Source organism: Elephas maximus, chromosome 10, assembly GCF_024166365.1.
Source record: "Elephas maximus indicus isolate mEleMax1 chromosome 10, mEleMax1 primary haplotype, whole genome shotgun sequence".
Classification (NCBI taxonomy): domain Eukaryota; kingdom Metazoa; phylum Chordata; class Mammalia; order Proboscidea; family Elephantidae; genus Elephas; species Elephas maximus.
Genome location: NC_064828.1, coordinates 80,809,848 through 80,832,334, shown reverse-complemented (window position 1 = coordinate 80,832,334; position 22,487 = coordinate 80,809,848). Strand labels below are relative to the sequence as shown.

At 40.7% G+C, this 22,487-nt stretch overlaps 1 protein-coding gene across 6 annotated transcripts in view; it reads right to left on the bottom strand.

Annotated features, from left to right (window-relative positions):
• RAD51B (RAD51 paralog B) overlaps positions 1–22,487 on the bottom strand; it is an 834,574-nt gene that overhangs the window by 187,859 nt on the left and 624,228 nt on the right. For 5 of the 6 annotated variants that reach the window (XM_049897892.1, XM_049897893.1, XM_049897891.1 and 2 more), the window contains one exon: positions 10,407–10,510. In XM_049897892.1, coding sequence (XP_049753849.1) covers positions 10,407–10,510 — 104 coding nt within the window. Of the gene's footprint in view, positions 1–10,406; positions 10,511–22,487 lie in introns of those variants that run through there. The other variant, XR_007518880.1, reaches the window with a different exon arrangement.

The following is a 22,487-nucleotide window of genomic DNA, read 5'->3' as shown; positions in this document are numbered from 1 at the left end:
AGTACCCAGCAACAACACAAGTTATTTATTCCCTTAGCCAGTTTCTCTATTTGTACAAATGGAGGTAACAATATCTACCCTGAAGGATTGTTGTAGGGATTAATAGAAATAATGCATGCGAAAAGGCTGAACATGACATCTGCAATCTTATGAGTACTCAATAGAGGTTAACTCCTTTCCATCCCAGGAAAATAAAAAAGGCTTTAAATCAGTATGAAGTCCCTGGGTAGTGCAAATGGTTAACGTGCTTGGCTGCCAGCTGAAAGGTTGGTGATTTGAGTCCACTCAGAGGTACTTCAGAAGAAAGGTCAAGTAATCTACTTCTGAAAAATCAGCCACTGAAAATCCTATGGAGCACAGCTCTCCTTTGATACACATAGGGTCACCATGAGTTAGAACTGACTCAATGGCAATAACTGGTTTAAAATTAATAGTGCCTGATATACTGGAACCAAGCAAGGGTGCTCCTCACTCACCATCTCTGGGGCTCTGAGATGACAGGAAATGGGTTTTCTTACAGGCTGCCTGTCACCTCCCTTCCTCCCTCTGTCCAACTTTAGGTTTCAAAATTAAAGACTTAGAGACACAAAAGTATGATAAACACAAGCTTCTCCCACGCAAACAAAAAACAAACAAATACTCAGACAGCTCCAGCTCTCCCCAAACCATCCCACACCTTTAGCCTATGAAGGCAGGAGACAGGATGCTCATGAGCAGGAGAGGCAGTGTAGTTAGCCCTGATTGCAGAATGGTGTCTATAAGGAAAGTCATTCAACTGGGAAGTCCATGTTCACTACTTGAAGTTCAACCTGAAGAAAGTCACATATTCACAAGTCTGGGCCCAAGATAATGGTTTTGCAGAATTCTGTAGAACTTTTTATTAACCATGGAAGGTCAAAGGGGGTATAAATATCACATCATCTGCAAACTCAGTTGCTTGACTGGGTTTGGGGACTTTTTTGTTTTGCCCAGTTTTCCTACCAGAAAGTCAGCACAGTAACATGAAAATAGCAACAGATTAGATATCGGAAGAATTGAATTCCAGTTCCATATCTGCTACTTACTAGTTGTGTGACCCTGAATAACTGAGTTAACCTCACTTGCTTACCCCCACCTGTAACTTGAAAGAGAGAGAACAGAATGTGGGTGTGAGGACCACACACTGAAGAATCACTGGGAATGCCTGCCAGAAACTTGCAGATCCTGGGCCTGGCCCCGCCCTGACGGAATTGGTCTTTGGGGGTGGGGCCTGAGGTCTGTATCATTAATCCAAAAAACCCACTGCCATGGAGTAATTTCCGACTCATAGTGACCTCATGGAGTTTCCCAGGCTGTAAATGTTTACCGAAGCAGACTGCCACATCTTTCTCTCAGGAAGGCACTGGTGATTTCAAACTGTAGACCTTTCAATTAGCAGTCAAATGTTTTAACCACTGCACCACCAGGACTCACTGTATTGTTGAGAAAGGTCTTCAATTCTTCAGGTCACTGTAGTTGAGAACCGCTGGATAAGACAATCTCTAGAGAGTCCCTCAGTGGTGCAAATGGCTAATATGCTCAGCTGCTAGTTTGAGTTCACCGACAGGCATCTCAAAAGAACGGCCTGGTGGTTTAGTTCCAAAAAGTCAGACATGGAAAACCCTATGAAGCACAGTTCTACTCTGAAACACACGGGGTCACCATGAGTTGGAATCAACTTGATGACAACTGGTACTGGTAAAGCGCATATCGGAGATGAGGCTGTCATATCTAAATGCTTTTTGTTCTAGTGAAAGTGCTGATACATCTGTAAATCTGTTCATAGTCTATGCAGATATTAAACCGTTCTCTCCCCTTTGCTTTCCCTACCCAACAATGTTTCCCCATTTTCTTCTCATTCATAGCTAACTAACGAAGGCAAAAATACAACCTCTTGTTCAACCTTCATTTTCAAATGGGTCAACTAGATTTCAGTGTCCTCGACTCTTGGCTCACTGCCTTGTCCAAGAGATCTCGTAGCTGTCTCCCATGTTATTTCCCAACTGAAAACACTTTCCTTCCCTAGCTGACACTAGGGTCTTCAGTTTGGTTTGGAACGTCTATGTCCCTTCTACTTAGTTCCTGCAACAGCTGAGATTTCTCTAGCAATCTCTCATCTAGGTATTTGGCCTGGTTTACTTAGCAAGTTACAGCTGGGAGGGTCATTGCATAAGGGGATTTTGTACCAGACGAACAGTGTGTAAAAATAGAACTAGTCAGGGCTGGAGGAGAATGAGGGGGGTGATAAAAATGCTGGTGAAATGAGTGCCTCATTAAAGGAGAAACCACTTAAATGCTCTGTGAGTGGACAAGTCATTCAGCCCCTGGTGGCCAGAGATTATGACCTTCAAAGAGAGAAATATACTAAGGTTTTCATAAAAATAACCAAATTAAATGTAAAGTATTTTTCTTTATTTACAGATATGCCCTCCCTACTTTCTGGTGTTAAAGTGTCTTTCCCTTTTAGAAACGATGGTGACAATTAATTTTACAACTCTACTTGACAAACAATGAAGTTTAAAACCCTATGGTGGTTCTCCCACCCTTGTTTGGTTTTTATTTTTACTTGGAGCTTTTATTGGCCCCATGTGGGTAAGACCTGAACTGACAGATCTGATCGGACTCTCCCCTTTAGCAAAGGTACACAGCAAAAGCATCTAAGACTCCCATCAGAAGCGTGGTGGCGACTGTACAAATGTATTTTTCAATAGCAATTTTCAATGGAATCTCTTCAAGGGAAAGTTCTCTCTACTGGAGCCCATTCAGAAATAGTGATTTCTTGGGTATGTCTACTTTTTTCAAAAGGACCCCCCGTGGAATTTTTTTGTTTGTTTGTAGGTGAACGGGAAGGTCTATCGATACTCTTGTCTCACATGCTGAGATAGGAGCAGAAGGGTCCACTTGGAGTCTGTGCTCTTCTTTCTCAGATGGAGCCTGTCTTCATGCTCTGGGAATCCTAGCCTACTGTATTCATTTGCTGTGACTGTGTACTTTTAGGTAACACTTCCTCAGATTTTAATACATTTGCCTAGTGACCTGAAAAAATCATTCAATTAAAGTCACAATTCTGGGTTCCCTTTTGTCCATTTTCCCAATCTGCACAATACCTGTTAGAGCACTTCTGATGGAAGACTGTGGGCAGGGGCTTAGATTTCACACTTGAGCAGCTCTGAAAAGGGAGGGAACATTTATACCCAAGGCAATGTACTTGGCTGGGATTCTATGTTCCCTTTGCTATTTCTGCAGATATTTATGCTTAAAAAGAAATTTCTCCCACTCCTGCAGTACAGCCAAACTCTGGCTGGATCCAGCCATAAAAAAGCCTCCCTGCCTAAAAACAGCAAACAAGTTGGGGTAGAAAACAAGAGAACAAATATAATTACCTGGAACCATTGTACAAAGGGAAAGACATTCATCTTTGAGTCATGGCAGCTAAGCCCAAATCCCTCCTTGAAGGAATCTGGGAGTATGGAGACATAAAACTATGACTTACATTGGGTAAAACATTATATCCGATAGCTTTCTTTGAGTGAATATGGATATATGCCTGACATTCTACCCCAAATCTACCCTTTAGCTTAGTGAGGAGAAAGGATTTATCATCTTTTTTTCATTATTCAGTCCTCTACTAAGCCTTTCCAACCACAGTTAAGACAACTTCAGTGTTACGGAAGATGGCAACAAAGACCCTACCCCTCAGCCAAAGTCCCCACTGCTGCCTGTTCTCTGAAAGCAAAACCCCTCCCTCACTCTTCTAGGTCTGTGTTTAGACTCTGGTTTGCTTACACAAAAGAATTTCAATTAGGATTTCAAGGGAAGTCTTGCTTCCACTCTCCCATAGCTCCCAGAGGCTGGATCTACAAAAAAAAAAAAAAAAAAAAAGTCCCTATATTCAGTATTCTTACAGTATTTCTATATAAGTATGTGCTTGTAATTGTCAAAGTTTGATGCTCACTTTTATAACTGACAATTACTAATCTTCTAAAAGAACTATTACACTGTAAAATTAAATTCCTATGGGGAAGAGTGATTCCAAGTAGGCGGTATATCCTTCTCAAGACTGAGTTTCAAATATGGATACAAAGTGTTTTTCTCTCTCTTTCAAAATAAATGTATTGGATGTATAAATGCCAAGCATTGTCCTAACCTCTAAGGGTACATAGACAAGATTCATTTATAGTCCTCAAGGGGCTCATAATAGAGGGTTCATGAGTATAAGAACAGACACAAGTGCTAGGTCCAAGTGTGAGCCAGAGGGAAGGGGAAGTGATTATATCCAGGGTAAAAATGGAGAGTTAGGGATGTATTCACAATGGTGGTGCTTGTTGTTGCTGTGTGCCATCAAGTTGATTCTGATTTACAGTGACTCTATAGGACAGAATAGAACTGTCCCATAGAGTTTTCTAGTGTGTAATCTTTAAGGGAGCAGATTGCCAGGTCTTTTCTCCCATGGAGCCATTGGTAGGTTCAAATTGTCGACCTTTTGGTTAGCAGTCAAGCGCTTAACCACTGTGCAACCAGAGCTCCTTGTGGTGGTACTTGAGTGTTTTAAAATACAGAATGGAAATGGACAGAAGAATTATATCACCAGAAAAGGAAACACAAAACACTTCTAAGATGCAAAACGGTCTGGCGCTCTGAGAAAAGCCTAAGAATTCAAGTGAGTACCAGGAGTTTGAGTATTTATTACTAGTCTTGTCAACAGTTTGCTGGGTACTTTTGACTCCTCCCTCAAGTGCTCTGTAACTTCAGGGTGCTTTCTAAGTAGAAGATGAAAATATTATTATAAGGTTCATTATAAATAAATCTCTTATATGAAAAAAATCACTTCTCCCCAATTTGCTGAAATAAGAGTCATAATGTTTATTTCAGAAAGGGGGTGTGAGGCTTAGTCAGGATTAATTTACTTCATTACTCCTTCTTGGGCACTTAAAAATTTATATAATTCCCTATGTGGAAAAAACAGACTTTGTGAGGATTTGATGAGAAATTGTATGAATGTTTCATCAAGTTTTTTCCATCATTCTTTCATGTATAACCACCCTCACTCTCTATTCCAGTCCATCATTGCAATGTACATGGTTACTGTGAGATCTTCCCAAATGAAGGCCTCTGTCAAAACATTCTGCATGCCTCTGCCCCACTAATCTGCACAGAATCTTCCTTTGTGGATGAGCCCTCCATCTACTCCTGGGTAAAGGTCAGCTGTTTTGAGCAGGTGCTCCTGCCCTTCCCAGGCTAGCCGGGTTGCCCTTGACTACCCAGCATTATCATCTACGGCTCTGCCAGCATTACCATCTCATCATACCCCTTCTTGGCTTAATAATCTCCTTGAGCTCTTATTAGTATTAGTAATGTTTCCTTTCATTGAGCACCTGCTATGAGCCAGGCATTGTACTGGATGCTGTGTAGGCTTTATCTCATTAATCCTCAAAACATTCCCATGAGATAGGTATTATGACCTTCAGGGCACTACAGTCATGATTTTGGCATAATTGAGCACTTACTGAGACTGTACCAGGTATTGTACTTGACACTTTATATATATTATCTCATTTACCCTTATAAAAACCACGTGAAGTAGCTATCATTAGTTTCATTTTACTGATGAGGAAGTTGAGGCAGAAAGGGTTTTAATAATGGCACAAATCACTTATCTGAGATTCAAGCCCAGGCTGGTCATATTCCAGAGCACATGATCTCCTTCACTGCCCCTGGAATGACAGCCCCCACACCTTCTTACCTCCACACCGAAGGCTCTTCACAACCTGGCCCAGCCCATTTCTCTAGTCTCCTCTCTGCCACTGTCTCCAACACACATTACATTGCAACACATTATTCAATCTGATTCCTGGGTACCTTTGCACATATTTTCTGTAGGCCTAGAATGGCTTCTCTATGTTCTTCTCTGCCTAGACGACTGCTATTGCCCCTTCAAGGCCAAGTTCAAACATGAGATCCTCTGTGACCTTCTCTTAGAGGCAGAAGCAGTTATGACCACCTTGTGGTTCCCTTCGTGCTTACTTGACTTATGACACTCTTATAGCACGTACTGTTTACAAGTTTATCTATTTCCCCAAGTAGACTGTAAGTATCTACAAGATATCAACTATCCCCTATTCATCTTTTGAATCTCTAGCACCTTATACAGTAACTAACAGAGAATAAAACGAGCACTGGTGGTACGATGGTTAAGTGCATGGCTGCTAATCGAAAGGTTGGTGGTTCAAACCCACCAGTGGCTCTGCAGGAGAAAGACCTGAATAGCTGCTCCCATAAAGATTACAGCCTAGGAAGCCCTACGGGGAAGTTCTACTCTGTCCCATAGGGTCATTATGAGTCAGAATCATCTTGATGGCACACAATAACAACACCAAAAGCAGAGAATAAGATTAAATAAATATTTTCAAATGAATGAGTGCACAAACCCTCTGCTCTTGTTAAAAAGCAAAAAACAACTTTTCTTCTGAACATGTGACATGCCCTCCTGTTTTTCTTCTTGTGCTGCTTACCTCTCACTCCCAACATCCTCCCTTTCCTTTCTGACTAACCTAATTTTATCTACTATTTAAGGCAGAGGTTCTCAACCTTGGCTGCACGTTACAATCACTTGGGGAGCTTTGCAAATAAAATAAAAAATGCTGATGCCAGGCCTCACTGGCAGAAATTTTGATAGGTCTGCGGCAGGGTCTGGAGCCTTGGTGGTGCAGTGGTTAAGAGATTGGCTGCCAATCAAAAGGTGAACATTTCGAATCCACCAGCTGCTCCTTGGAAACTCTATGGGACAGTTCTACCCTGCCCTATAGGGTTGCTATGAGTCGGAATCAACTCCATGGCCAACTCCATCGGTTTTTTTGGTTTGCAGCCGGGTCCTGGCATTGGTGTATTGTAAAGGCTCCCAGTTAAAGTGCAATCAGGTTAGAGAGCCACTGACTTAGGGTGATACTCAAGTCCCACCTTTAAAAACTTAATGTGCCTCTGATGATTTTACCTGCCTCTGGACTCAGAGCAGTTACTGTTTTAACCACTCGTTAGATAATAAGGGAATATCTGCTTTGTGGCAGCACCTCAGTATTAGTTTGTTGTTTAGTTCCTACATTGTGCTTTGATTGTTCATGAGTATATATATCATCTTCCATATTAGACCAGAAGAACCTCAAGGGAAGGAACTGGCTTCTACTTCTTTGCATCCCCGTGCCAAGCACACAGGCCAAAACATATTTTTGATGATTAAAAAAACTACCTTAGGTATTTTTACACAAATAATGTGAGCCTTCTACATTGTTTGCCAACTGCATCCTCCCCCTGTGAAGTAATTTCATAAGCACGCTATGCTAATTTTTTTACAGCAACACAGTAAAAAAAAAAAAAAATTGCATAGGGGTGCTTATGAAAATACCTCTATTGGGGAGGGTGGGATTGGCAAACAAAATAAGGTGCCATTATCTGCATAAAAATACAGTAATTGAGACCATTCTAATTCTACCCCAAGGACACATCTTTGGTAAGGATAAATATGTTGCAAAAGGGTGGGGCAGGATTGAAGCAGAGTAGGAGAAAAGTAAATAAAAGTCAAATGGAAAAAAGCTAAATTAGCCCAAAAGAAAATGTTTCCCGGCTTCTTAAGAGGGTTTTTGCAAACACTGAAGCAGAATAAACAAGAGAATTAACTTGGCTTGTGCCCTGATAAGGAGATTTCTTTCTTGATTATATAATTTTATGAAGTTTCCAGGGTGTAAAGAAAATAATCAGCCAGGGAGGACTCCTTTCCTTACCCTAACTACACAATGCAGCTCCTGGGTTAATCGGCTTGCAGTTCTGCTAAGCTTGACCTGACCTCTTTCCAGCCCTGTGATCTCAGACTTAAGCCTCACATTCAAGAGCCCTGGTGTAGGGCTCAATGTCATAGAAACAGGATAAAACATAATTTTCATTCCATAACCTTCATCCCTTGGTGTAGTGGTCTCTGTTTATGTACCGAAATAAATAAATTGGCTATACCTGGTGTCTACTCCAAGTGGTTGGTGTTCTAATGTCTACCTACCCTAAAATGATCCGGGCATGTTCTACTAAGTAGTGCTACGAAGTGCTATTTGGTGCAATCTCCTTAAAGGTTAGCCTTAAAATATTGCTTGGCGCCCCTATCTCAGAAAAGGTTTATCTTCATATGATCTTCTATACTTTGCCACAAAGTAAGACCACAGGAAAGGCTCAATGAATCACTAAGCACACCCTCTGCTAAGGCAAGATAAGTTCATCAGACATAGACATATTTTCTGTATCAAGCTTTATCCTACTTATTAAGTCACAAAGGTAACAACTGGCCCCAAAGTTACGCACATTTCTATAGATTACATTTAAGTTCTTTTGCCTGGGTTGGCCATTTTAACACTGGTCAAATTTTACTTCAATTTCTAATTATTGTTTGAAAACATGAGTCAAAGCTTTTAATTCTGCTCCTGATTGATTAGTAACGATAGTAACAAGTTGTCCTTTGCAGATTAAGATAACACTGCTGACCCATCTAATAGGATATGAGTTGACAGACTATCACTGATCCATCCACACATCCCTCCTGGTTCTTCTTGTGACCAGTGGCCTGCAGTTGACCTTATGAGCCAAGAGCCAAGAGCTACCAAAGCCTTTCAGGCACAAAGAAGACACAAAATCATAGCATTCGTCCTACCATCAACTTTCTGTTGACAGAGACAAAATGGAAATGACTGATTAATTAACCGAAAAATGTGGCTCTAAATTCTCAATTTACTAATAAATTCTAACTAGAATTTAAACTTGGATTCTTGAATCCATGATTCTGTACATACTAAACTGAATCACAAAATCAGTATGTTAAGATGAGAATGCCATCTAAAATCTAAAACAAAGATGAACTATTGATTTTTAAGGACGAAAATGAATGAATCAACACTGATTCACAAAAAATCTTGCTTCCCCTAAATAGAGTTTAGGTAGTTGTGTTTGACAATCCATAATGATATCCCTGACAGCTGCAGACAGGATTTACTTAACACCATTAATTACCTAGGGTACAAACCAAAGGTCGTTAGGTTCTCCAGGAATATTTTTGGATGAGTTTCATCAAAAAGAGAAGTAAAAGATTCAGAGCCCAGGACATCTGAATCATCAGGGGAAAGGTATCATTGATGTAATGAGCAAGTCAGGGCCCGAAAACTCAAGAATGTTTCTCTAAATGAAAGCAAGCAGCTCCAACTTCTCAGAACATGGCTGACTCAATCACCAAGTTGGAATGTTATTTACACAGTCCTAAACAAACCGAGAAGAATCCTCTGGTCTGTAACCAAGAGTGCTTGGAAAGTTATGTCTGGAACAGGCAAAGGCTGATGTTTGTTTGTTTTTGATGATTCCTGGCTCCTTGGAAAAAAGCCAATTTACCTAATGCAGGTAAAGGGCAACGACTCCCCATCCAAGCTGCCTCCTCCAGCCAGGACAACCAGTACAATATTTCATGCCTCTTTGATTAATAACTTGGGTTTGTTACATATTTAGAAAATGGGCAAACCTTGGTTCTGAGTTCTGCCCTGTCCAACAAATCAGAATAATAATCCTGTCTACTTCCACTTTCTGCTTGCAGGATGGGCATGGAACCTAGTCCACACAGCAGGATAAAGTTGAGGTTAGACATTAGGAAAAGTAAGTTTCTTGATTATGAAACATTTTACCAGAGGAGTCAGACTGTGGCATAGGGATAGGGAGAGAAGACAAAGAAAGGAGTAGAAAGTAACCTTTCTGGGAATGGAAGGGGAGAATTCTCTTTTGAGGCCAGGATAGAAACCAGAAACCATAACCAGAAACCATAAACAGGGAACTATGAGAAAAATCATCATCCTTTAGAGGTCTCCCTGGCATCATTTAGTACCTTAAGCTACTAGTATCTAGTATGTATCTAGTATCTGGGGAATAGATTATTCACTTGACAGGATTTCGGTGGCCTAAGATTTTCAAAGCATACCAATATCAAGAAAAAGAACTACCAACATTTAATTCATACACAAATTATCTCATCCTCAGCAAAGCCAGAATGATCATTCACCCTTTAGAGATGGAGAATTTGAGATTCCTAGTGGTGTGGGCCTTATTTACTTACAAGTTATTGCAAACATCAGGGGGAATGCTAACTCTCTGATATCTGTTCTTACATTTTTTTTCTTGTGTGTGATTTGTCTCCCCATTTTATTATCATGGCCATTGGGGTAGGCTGGGATGGTGGTTTCTTTAGGTATCCCCTCCCACCAGTTACCAGTGCTGACCCAGGAACAATGAGGCCAACACTTGCAGAAGATGAACCCTCAGATTGTTATGTAGGTCTTGTTCTCTGACCTTGACAGTTTCCCAGTCAAAACACTCACCTGTCTTCTCTCTGAATCAAGGTACTGGAGAATCAGTCTGGTGTTCACACTGTGACTCCATGTGTTTCCCAGTGCAGCTGTCACACAGCTGGATGCAGAACTGCCTGAAATGAAACCAAGCAAAACCACAGTTATGAATGCCTTTTCTTGCGATGGCATTTCACATAGACAGAAGTCCAGTCATTACACATTGCTCAGAGAGCACTTGGACGCTTGGTTCATTACCAAAAAGTTGATGAGTTAGAGAAGATGGGGGGGGGGGGGGCGCGGTTAAGGAATAGAAAGAAAAAAAAAAAAGGAATAGGGGACTAAAAATTGGAACCACCATGAGTTTTCTCCAGCCTCAGTAAAAGTGTCCACCACCGGGCTAAAAGATAACAGTTATATATCAACAAGAGGCAAGGCAGCTTGGAGCCATTGCTAATAATAAATCAAGCCATTCCATATCCATGGTGGAAAGGCATAATGCTACTCCATAGAATAAAAGACAGCTATGAAACAGTCTTAGTTTAATAGTTGTAGGACTTCTTTAGCTTGATAAGGGTCTTAACTCAATTTTCCTTATCACTATAGAAATGGTGGCATATGCATATAAAATTTCTGCCCCCCCCCCCACTGGCCACACCCAGAAAAGGATTCTGGAAGAGCTCACCATTTCATATCTAATCTATTTTAGACATCCTTATCCAAGAGAAACATTCCTTTACCTTCTAAGACTTTCCTATAAAGGGGAAGATCTGAAATGAACTTTATCTGGAATCCTTCAACCACTCAAAGTTGCAGTTCAATACTACCTTACATCTCCAGAGCTTCACTGATTTCTCTTAGTATTACCAGGAAAACCATTCTTGCTCTCCTCTTCTTCCTCCTCAGAGGCAGGCCTGCAAGTCTCCTGAAACCAACCCATACTGGCATAACCAGCACATCCTGAGGTCTCCTCTGAACTTCACCCCAGACCATGGGAGGAATTCTAGCCTTGGGGTAGGTGTGCAGTTGGTCATTTAGTCTGCTTTGTACCCTCAAGATATCATCTCTTTTCAATCGGGGGACTAAAGTACAGAGAGGATGGAGTTTTAATTAGGTAAAACCAAATGAGCCCTTGAGTTTCTCATTTATTTCCCACTCACCTCATCATTTGATTTCACCCTCAATGTTGAGCAGGAACTGATCCTCTTTTCCAGGCTGGGCTACCAACCCTGCATGGCCTTGAGTTCCTGCTCCCAAGTGCTATAACTAATGATGAACATGGTTCAGTATATCTCAGCTGGAGGGGATTTTTTTGGTCATGTCTAATTGGGCATCTAGTGGGTAGAGGCCAGTGATGCTACTAAACATCCTACAATACACAGGACAATTCCCTACAACAAAGAATTATCTTGCTCAAAATGTCAGTAGTGTATACTGCAAGAAATCAAAAAAGACCTATGTAAGTGGAAAAACATACCTTGCTCATGGATAGGAAGACTTAAGATTGTAAAAATGTCTATTCTACCAAAAGCCATCTATAGATACAATGTAATTGTGATCCAAATTCCAACAACATTTTTTAATGAGATGGAGAAACAAATCACCAACTTCATATGGAAGGGAAAGAGGCCCCAGGTAAGTAAAGCATTACTGAAAAAGAAGAACAAAGTCGGAGGCCTCACTCTACCTGATTTTAGAACCTATCATATTGGCACAGTAGTCAAAACAGCCTGGTACTGTTACAACAACAGACACATAGACCAATGGAACAGAGAATCCAGACATAAATCCATCCACATATAAGCAGCTGATATTTGACAAAGGCCCGAAGTCAGTTAATTGCGGAAAAGACAGTCTTTTTAACAAATGGTGCTGGCATAACTGGAAATCCATCTGCAAAAAAATGAAGCAAGCCCCATACTTCACACCATGTACAAAAACTAACTCAAAATGGATCAAAGACCTAAACATAAAGTATAAAACAATAAAGATCATGGAAGAAAAAACAGGGACAATGTTAGGAGCTCTAATACATGGCATAAACAAAATATAAAACATTACTAAAAATGCCAAAGAGAAACCAGACAACTGGGATCTCCTAAAAATCGAACACCTATGCTCATCCAAAGACTTCGCCAAAAGAGTAGAAAGACTACCTACAGACTGGGAAAAAGTTTTCAGCTATACCATTTCCAATCGGCGCCTGATCTCTAAAATCTACACGATTCTGCTAAAACTCAACTACAAAAAGACAAATAACCCAATTAAAAAATGGGCAAAGGATATGAACAAACACTTCACTAAAGAAGGCATTCAGGCCACTAACAGATACATGAGGAATTGCTCACAATCATTAGCCATTAGAGAAATGCAAATCAAAACTACAATGAGATTCCATCTCACTCCAACAAGGCTGGCATTAATCCAAAAAACACATAATAATAAATGTTGGAGAGGCTGCAGAGAGACTGGAACACTTATACACTGCTGGTGGGAATGTAAAATGGTACACTTTGGAAATCGATTTGGCGCTTCCTTAAAAAGCTAGAAATAGAAGTACCATACAATGCAGCAATCCCACTCCTTGGAATATATCCTAGAGAAATAAGAGCCTTTACACAAACAGATATATGCACACCCATGTTCACTGCAGCACTGTTTACAAAAGCAAAAAGTTGGAAGCAACCAAGGTGCCCATTGACGGATGAATGGATAAATAAACTATGGTGTATTCACACAATGGAATACTATGCATCGATAAAGAACAATTTTGAATCCATGAAACATTTCATAACATGGAGAAACCTGGAAGACATTATGCTGAGTGAAATCAGTCAGTTGAAAAGGACAAATTTTGTATAAGACCACTATTATAAGAACTGGAGAAATAGTTTAAACAGAGAAGAAAATATTCTTTGATGGTTACAAGAGGGGGGAGGGAGGGAGGGAGGGAGGAAGAGGGGTACTCACTAATTAGGTAGTAGTTAAGTTTCATTTTAGGTGAAGGGAAAGACAATACACAATACAGGAGAGGTCAACACAAATGGACTAAACCAAAAGCAACGAAGTTTCCTGAATAAACTCAATGCTTCAAAGGCCAGCGTAGCAGGGGCGGGGGTTTGAGGACCATGGTTTCAGGAGACATCTAAGTCAATTGGCATAATAAAATCTATTAAGAAAACATTCTGCATCCCACTTTGGAGAGTGGCGTCTGGGGTCTTAAAAGCTAACAAGCGGCCATCTAAGATGCATCAATTGGTCTCAACCCACCTAGGGCAAGGAAGAATGAAGAACACCAAAGACACAAGGTAACTGTGACCTTAAGAGACAGAAAGGACCACATAAACCAGAGACTACATCAGCCTGAGACCAGAAGAGCTAGACGGTGCCCAGCCACAACCGATGACTGCCCTAACAGGGAACTCAACAGAGAACCCCTGAGGGAGCAGGAGAGCAGTGGGATGCAGACCCCACATTCTTGTAAAAAGTACAGACTTATTGGTCAGACTGGGACTGGAGGGACCCCGGAGGCCATGGTCCTCAGACCTCCTGTTAGCCCAAGACAGGAACCATTCCCAAATCTAACTCTTCAGTCAGGGATTGGACTGGAATAGGGGATAGAAAATGATGATGGTGAAGAACCAGCTTCTTGGATCAAGTGGACACATGAGACTATGTTGGCATCTCCTGTCTGGAGGGGAGATGAGAGGGCAGAGGGGGCCAGAAGCTACCTGAATGGACACAAGGAGAGAGAGTGGAGGGAAGAACTGTGATATCTCATTAGAGGGAGAACAATTAGGAGTGTATGGCAAGGTGTATGTAAATTTTTGTATGAGAGACTGACCGGATTTGTAAACTTCCACTTAAAGCACAATAATAATAATAAAAAAGTCAGTAGTGCAGAGGTTGAAAACCCCTGGGATAGATAACACCAACCATACATTATTCCTGGTTGAAGCAGGTATGGGGGATGAATTAGGTGGAAATCAACAACTGGGGCCTTAACAAGCCTGAGGACTTTAGATTGGAGGGAAATTTAGTATCAAAAAGAATTAAATTTGGGGTGACCTTGGGTCATCATGCACACAATTTAAAACATACATAAATTAATATAAAAAAAACCCCTAGACTGTGCTGATATGATCGTGTTACAGTCCCTTCTCCCCCGCCCCCCCAAAATCCTTCACTATCCCTCCGTGCCTGAGAATAAAATACTAACTTGTGAACAGTGTATTCTGGACACGTCAGCATCTTCCTCTGCATCTCCCTCTGGTCTCATCACTCTAAGCCCTCTTACTAGATGGTCTCCCATGACCTCTTCACTTTGTCTCTGTTCTTATCCTCCTCAGCCCCTCAACAGCATTTGATAAAGCTTCTCCCTCCCTTGGCGTCCAGGATACTGGCTTCTACTTCTCCTTTTATAGTTTGAGCACTTTTTCCTTTCTCTGCCTTTGTTCTCCCTCTCTTCTCTTCATAGCTTGGGGTGGAAGTCAGGGAGCTGGCCATGACCAGATTTCTGTGTGTTTGTTTCTTTATACCCAAAGGCCTTCAGTGGCTAAGAATGTCACATACATTAATAAAGAGGCCATGCATTTACATATGAACATGCAGAAAATTCTTAATTATCACAAAGAGATGTATTCTTTTTCATATTTCTTGAAATACCTGACTCTCTCAGTCTACTTTCATTTCCTCCTTTTTGATAGAGACACATTTAGGGAGAATATTTTCTGCTACAAGAAAACCAGCATTGCAAGGGCAATAGCACTGACTGGGGTTTTTTTTTTTTTTTTTCATTTTTTAAAACCAGCTGTATTGAGATAATTCACATACCATACAATTCACCCATTTAAAGTATACAGTCTAATGGCTTTTAGTATATTCACAGAGTTCGTCAACCATCACCACAATGAATTCTAGAACATTTTCGTCACTCCATAAAGAAGCCCTGTACTCCTTAGCTGACGGCGCCCAACTTCCCTCCCCAGCAAATAAGCCCTGTACTCCTTAGCTGACAGCGCCCAACTTCCCTCCCCAGCAGCCTCCCCCCACCTCCCCACCCAATTCTAGGCAATCACTAATTTACTTTCTGTCTCTATAGATTTAGCAACTGACTTTTAATTTTATGTGTTAGGAAATGATGGGAGTAGTGGGACTGTGGTCAGTTGGAGAATTCACCTGCAGTCTTATGGGGAGCAGCCCTGTTCAGCTTCAGCTGTTGCTGCCATGTGGCACCATAGTTAGCTTCATCATTTGGTTTTTAAAAGAGAATTCAGAGATCAATATTTAAGCACAATCTGATACTAAAAAAAAAGTTTAAAACACACACACAAATAAATATGCTTGTGGGCTAGATCTGAATCATTGCCCACCAGGCTTGTAACATTTGCTCCATGTGGCATGGCGTGGCTGTTGATGAGGACAATACCCCTACGGGATGACTCTAAGCCTTGGTCTCAGCCTCGCACTTCCCTTAGCACCTGTCCTCCATTTACAAACTCAGGAGCTGCAAGCCTAAAAAAAAAAAAGCCTGACATCATGAATTTTAGCATCATAAATTCAATACCTTCTGATCAGGCTCACATCTTTCCATGTGAACGTGCTCCTCCTTCTTTGTCCCTTTCTTTGACCTCCCAGTTAATCTGGTTTGAAACCTCAGTTCCATTTTTTATTTCTCCTTCTGTCACGCTCCTTCACTTCCAATGGGTTGTGAAGTCCGATTTGATTTAACTTTAAAGTCTCTTCTATATCCATTCCCTGGCCTCTATTCCGCCTACCCTGACCTTGGATCAGACCCACATTAATTTTCACCTAGGGGTGACTGTTACAGCTTTCTAACTTGTCTCCATGCTGCTGTAAGTTCCTACTTATTAAAACCCATCTCCTATTCTGCTGTGTGATCAACGGCCCCCAAGCACACACCCAAATATGCTACCCTGCCACTTACGACCAGCCTGCTCAAAAACTTTCAATGGCTCAAAGAGTTCCAAATTTGTAAGACTGGCATTCAAGGCTCTTCCAGACTATGCTCAACCTGCCTTTCCACACTTCTTTCCTCCATTCCATTTCATAAAGTCTTTACTCCAATTTAATCACTTATTCCTCATGTCCCCTCCATACCTGGAATGTCTCTACATCTACATGTCCAAAGGATTCATTGCTACCTCCTACATGATGACTTCCTTGGTTATCATGGAAATAATATCTTCCTCCTCTAAATTTCCATCATACATCTTCTCCTCACTTATCAATTATCTTGCTATCTGACATTTCCCATTTACAACAATATTGAAAAATCTATTATCCAACTATTTTGCCCATTAACAATGTACATCTGGCAGTAATAAATGCCGAGGTGTGAGGCAAGAGTAACACTGGCTTTGATGGTTAAGGTTATGTGTCAGCTTGGCTCGGCCATGATTCTTAGTGGTTTGGCAGTTATGTAATGATGTAGTCACACTTCATTTTGTGGTCTGATGTGGTCATCCTCCATTTTTGCATAACACTGATTTCACATAATGACCTGGTCTTTGGAACCTAACCAAGTCGATAAGTGAGGAGAAGCTGTACTTTTTTTCACTCTCCCATATTACCATCATGTTTCAGCCTATAGTATATTATTTGTGTGTTTTTCTCATTATCCTAATGTATGTTATCAGAGGGCAGAACCCATATATGATTTATGCTAGCATATGTGAATCACTTAACATAGGGTCTAAGACACAGTGGATGCTTAATAACTATTGATTAAATAAATAGTTAACAAGTTGTTTCTACTGAACTTTGAACCATGCTATGTACTTGTTTTAGTGGATTTGCATTCCTAATCATATTTTGCTTAAAAAAAAAGTTAAGATTAAACGGTTTACGTCTTCCAAGCCAACTCTAGGAGCTAGCTGCTTAGATGCTTGCTAAGTGATAAGACGAAGTGAGACTGAGCTTCAGAGCCTGCCAAAGAAAAGTACATGTGCATAACTAGGAGCTGCTAATCAGTTAAGCACTTAATGAAATTTATTTTTGGTAATAAAATTGTAGGCGCTTCCCAGGTCTAAGGAAGACAGAGGGTGTTTTCAGAGGTCAGAGCCACATCTGGCCGGTAGAGACTATTTTTAAAGAACTCCATGTCCCTAAACCAGTGAGAGCAGTGTACAAAAAGTGCCATACACTTACTTGTCTGTTTTCTAGACTGGTAAGCATGGGTCCTAACTAAAGGGCATGATTGCAAATGACCAAGGAAAATTTCCAATGTGAGCCCTGGGTGAGCAAGCTGGAGGAGATATATTTTCAGGAGTGCTCCCCAACATTAAACCACCACAAGAGTAATAACAGCAAGGCCTTGAAAGTTAATGGTAATAAAGGCAATATTTTTGAAGTAGGATATGCTAATATATTTATTATTAAATATATTTAATAATAAATATAATATATATATTTTTTACTATATACTTGACAAGGAGCCCTGGTGGTGCAGTGGTTACGTGCTCAAAGGTTGGCAGTTCAAACCCACCAGCCACTTTGAGGGAGAGATGTGGCAATCTGCCTCTGTAAAGATTTATAGCCTCGGAAGCCCTATGGGGCAGCTCTACTATGTCCTATAGGGTCACTATGAGTAGGAATCCACTTGATGACAATGGGTTTGGTTTTTACATACTAGGCATTGTGTGAGCCCTTTCTTTACACAGGGAGGGCTTGCATTTTGTTTGAGCTCTGTATCTCAGTTACATCTTTTTGATCCTCACAACAATGCTATGAAAAACAGTATTATCGTCCCTATTGACAGGCTGAGGCTATGAGAGATTAAGTAACTCTCCCAAGGCTACACAGTTGGGTTTGAAATCAGATTGAGACTTAAATACTACTCCAATTAACCTTCTCCAGGCTCTTCACATCTCTGTAGTAAAATAGTCTGCTACCCTACCAGCCCAGAAGGGGCCCATATGAAGTGCCTGAGGGGCTTAAAGCCCATCTCTGGGTAGACACTGACAGAGGTGTATCACGAGCATCTTATCACTTATCTGGACTCTGCTTGTCACTCAAGCTCCATGCTCAGCTTCCTCTGTCCTGATGTACTGTGATAACCCAGGCCAAGATGTTTCCAGAAAGGTAAAGTGCGTGCCCTGGCTTGGCGAGTTATTTAACCTCACTCAACTGGCCCAGCAGCTGGATCTGCACAAGCCAGAAGGCCTGGAACTGACCCTTCTTAGGAGGCTTATAAATCTGGTCAGGACTAGAAAGTTATTTCACTTAATAGGGCCTCAAATATAGAAAAACATCGGAACATAATTGAATGGTGGTTATGGGTGGTGGGATCTCTTGACAGAGAACTGAGAGAGAGGGAAGTGGGAAAGTTGTTAGCTACTATAATTTCATTTTCAACTAGAAAACTCAGTGGTCTCTTATGTATTTTGACTTTCAAGTATTCCTATGAGAGGGCTGGTATAAGTGATCATTATTAGCATTGTTTATGGGAAATCTTAAGGTAGGAGGAATCTGCTTACTGGCTTTTCTGAAAAGGTGATTTCCTGCCCAATGACCTAATTGGACAGGAAATAGATAAGTGAATCTTGTCTATGCTCATTTTAAGCAGAAGTTCTAAAAAAATGGGGCACTCTTTCCTTCTCTCTCTCCTTTGTTATGAGTATGATACTTAGACCTGCCAAGGACGTATGACTTCTTCGCACTGGAATTTGGTTGATTTCAATACAAATGAAATATTAAATAAATGAACTGGTCTTTGAAAATATTTTCATTATCCAGAGATTTTTCGTTATTATAGGATTGAGCCTATAGAAGTATCTGGGTAAGCTACATAGAATAAATCTAATTTATTTACAATGAAGTCAGGTGTCTCTAAAAAAGACTGTGGGAACATTCATTGCCCGTTTTCTCAGGGGCTCTTTTAGGTAAGTTAAAGCATGTTTTTTTCTATGATTGCTTACCCATCTGTAAAATGTGAATAATAATTCTTGGCTCCAGGCAAACAGAGGTTCTTTGTGACCCTTAGATGAAGATACTTGATACATATAAACGACAAGAATAATGATGATCAAACGCTGAAGATGAAATTCTAGGGTGAAAGGAAGTTTAATCATCTTCCACATTATTTTATCCTGCTAATGATGAAGCCCTGGTGGCACAGTGGTTAAGTGTTTGGCTGCTAGCCAAAAGATTGGCAGTTTGAATCCACCAGTCGCTTCTTGGAAACCCTATGTGGCAGTTCTACTCTGTCCTATAGGATTGCTATGAGTTGGAATTGACTCGACAGCAGTAGGTTTGATTTTTGGTTAATGATGAAGCAAGGTAGCGAAGCTCAGTAGCGAAGTGGTTAAAACAACAGGACTTAGGATTCTGGAATATCTTTCATGACTACTATCTTTTGGATCCAATTCCACACTGCTTTGAAGTGAGAGTTGCTTATGAAGACAAATTTCTTACAAGGCAAGAGGCTTTCTCCCTGTGCAATCAGACTGGAGGAGGAAAACAGGTTGCTATGTAGCCTTGATTTTGAAAAAGGTACGGGCCTCTGGTACCAACCTGTGTCAGTATTTAGAAGGAGCCTTCAATAAGAAAGCTCCTTCTCTGAAAACATCGCAATTTATGACTCCTGTGCTAAGCATTTCTGGAAAGTCAAACTGAATCTCCGGTACATAACAGAAAAGTGGTTGCCCTGTAGCAAAAGGGTCAACCTTAAAAGAATACACTTTCCATGTTAAAAAAAAAAAGTGAAAATAAAGCAGTGACTCCCAGACTAGGAACAGTGGGGAAGGAAAAGTTCATGGCCTAGGAGGCTGGATATTCAGTCCCTCCTTTTCCTTCAGAGAAAAACAATTTATTAAGACTAGAGAAAGGAAATTAAAAACAACAAAACAAAAAAATGGAATTAAAATGCCTACAAATGATATCTGGACTGATATAAGTTCATGAAAAGAGAAGGGATGTTACCATTGGAACTAACAATCTCTTTCTTGTCTCTTATCCTCACATCCTAAAACATGATCTATATAATGCATGATGGCATATGGTTAGCTGCTGGCTGGGAAGCAGGACCCTGGAGTTCTATTTCTGACATGGCTGTGGGCTTTTAATGAGACCAGCTGGGAGAAGGAGAGTGGTGTAACAAAGAACATCAGACTAGGCCTCAGAAATAACCAGGTGGGCCACTTACAGCACCTCTTTGAGCTCAGTTCTCCTCATCCGTGACAAGAAGGAGTTGTTTAAAATGATCTCAAAAGTTGCTGCTTGATCTAAAAACTTTTGAGCCTGTGGTATTTGGATGACAACAAATTAGTTCCTCATTCTGGACCTCACTTTTTCCAGGAAGTTCAAGAATGCTCTACTCATCGTATTATCTTTGAATTGCTGTGCCTTACCCGGCACCCATTTGAGCCTGAAAAGAGTGCAGACATGTAGTCATTTTCCTGATAGCAGATTTCTCTCCAGTTCTGGGATTTTCTCAGTCTATTCTACCCACTAACACCTTTTCAATGGCCAAATCCTAGCAAATACAACTTCATATGAAGCTTAAAGATGGGAGGCTGAGTGTGACGGTAAGGATTACAAGAAAATTCTCATCCATTAGTTCAGTTTCTTCTGTTTAAAACCAGGCCCATGGAAGTTGCTGAGCTTCAGCATATGTTTTTTGTTGGGTCATCCATTTGAACTGGGGAAGTGACTGAAAATCTTGGTTACTCCCAAGAGAAAGATGAAGTGGGTGATAAGTCTAGATCTGCTTTCTCCCAAGTTTCCCAGAGTAGCCTAAGCTACTTTTGTTGGTGGATCATCAGCTCTTGTTCTATTAAATGCAGAAGGCCAGAATTCCAGCAACCAAAGTTGAAGAGGGTGGAAAACTGTGTAGGTTAAGCTCTTTCTAGAAAAAGGATTCAAGATGACCTAGAAGCCCCAGGAGGCCACAGGGCAAAGGTATCATATAAAAGAGATTGGGGTATGTTCAGACATCTATCCTCCAACAAAATTAACTTCCTTGGGGGCTTGTGGTTCACTAACTGAACCTATGAACCAGCCAGCTGTATTTGATGTGCAATCTACTTCCTCAGGTCTCTAAAATTGACAATGGTCTGTAGGTCAAGTTCCAACAGAGTGATATTTCTGAACTAGCTCTATAAATAGAACACTGGAAAAAACCCGTCAGCTGCAAATGGCCCAGGGACCACACGTTATCTATTAAGTAACCGCAGAATTTGTGCTGCCATTTTAGATGAGGGGAAAAAAAAAATGTTATTTATAATCTTCTGGTCTCTGTGATTCTCAAAATACTTCAAAGCTATTAGGTTTCTTTCAGGTTTACAAATAAAGAACGTAAGGCATAAAACCATGCAATAACTGCCTCACCCAATAGCACCTGCCCACGGAGGAAGGCATTTGGCATGGCAAAGTATAAGGCTGCTTCACTTTGATAAAGAGGAAATCTTTCATTCCCAATGGCTCTTGACTAGAGAGGAATGGAATGAACGCCGCCCAGAGTCTTTACTTTCACAACACACCAAGGCTGATCTAAATCTTACTAAAACATGTACCAAGAAAGGTAAGAAAAGCAGAAGAGAGGAAAAAGTAGGGCAATCAGATCCTTTGGAATGCAAGAGTTAGAGATGGATTAATTTTCCATAGAAGGTGGAAACAGGGTTAGCTAATCACCAGGATAAAGACTGGTATGCACCAGTCCAAATCCCTCAAACCAACTCCATTTGCTTTTGCATGGGGAGAAAATACTATAAGTTTTCAGAGTCTTTGAGTGGTCATATAAGTTATCATCCAAACAGGACACTTTTGAGAATGAAAAGGGGGCAATTATATTTGGATAACAGGGGTAATCTGGGACTCTTCCAGGCAAACCAAGATGTATGATCACCGTATAGAGATACTATGTAGGAAGTGTCCAGAATTAGGACACTGAATCAGAATCAGAATCAGAATCATTTTACAAGAAAATGGTCAGTTTGGAAATCATCCCACTTGCCAGCCAAACAGTTCTGAAGGGGATACTACATAGGACTTCTCCCCTGTATTTGCAGTGACAATCATCAAGGTCCTCAAATATAGCTAGCAAAACAACAGCAAGCTTGAGAAGAGCATAACTAGAATATCTCAGAAGAAAGA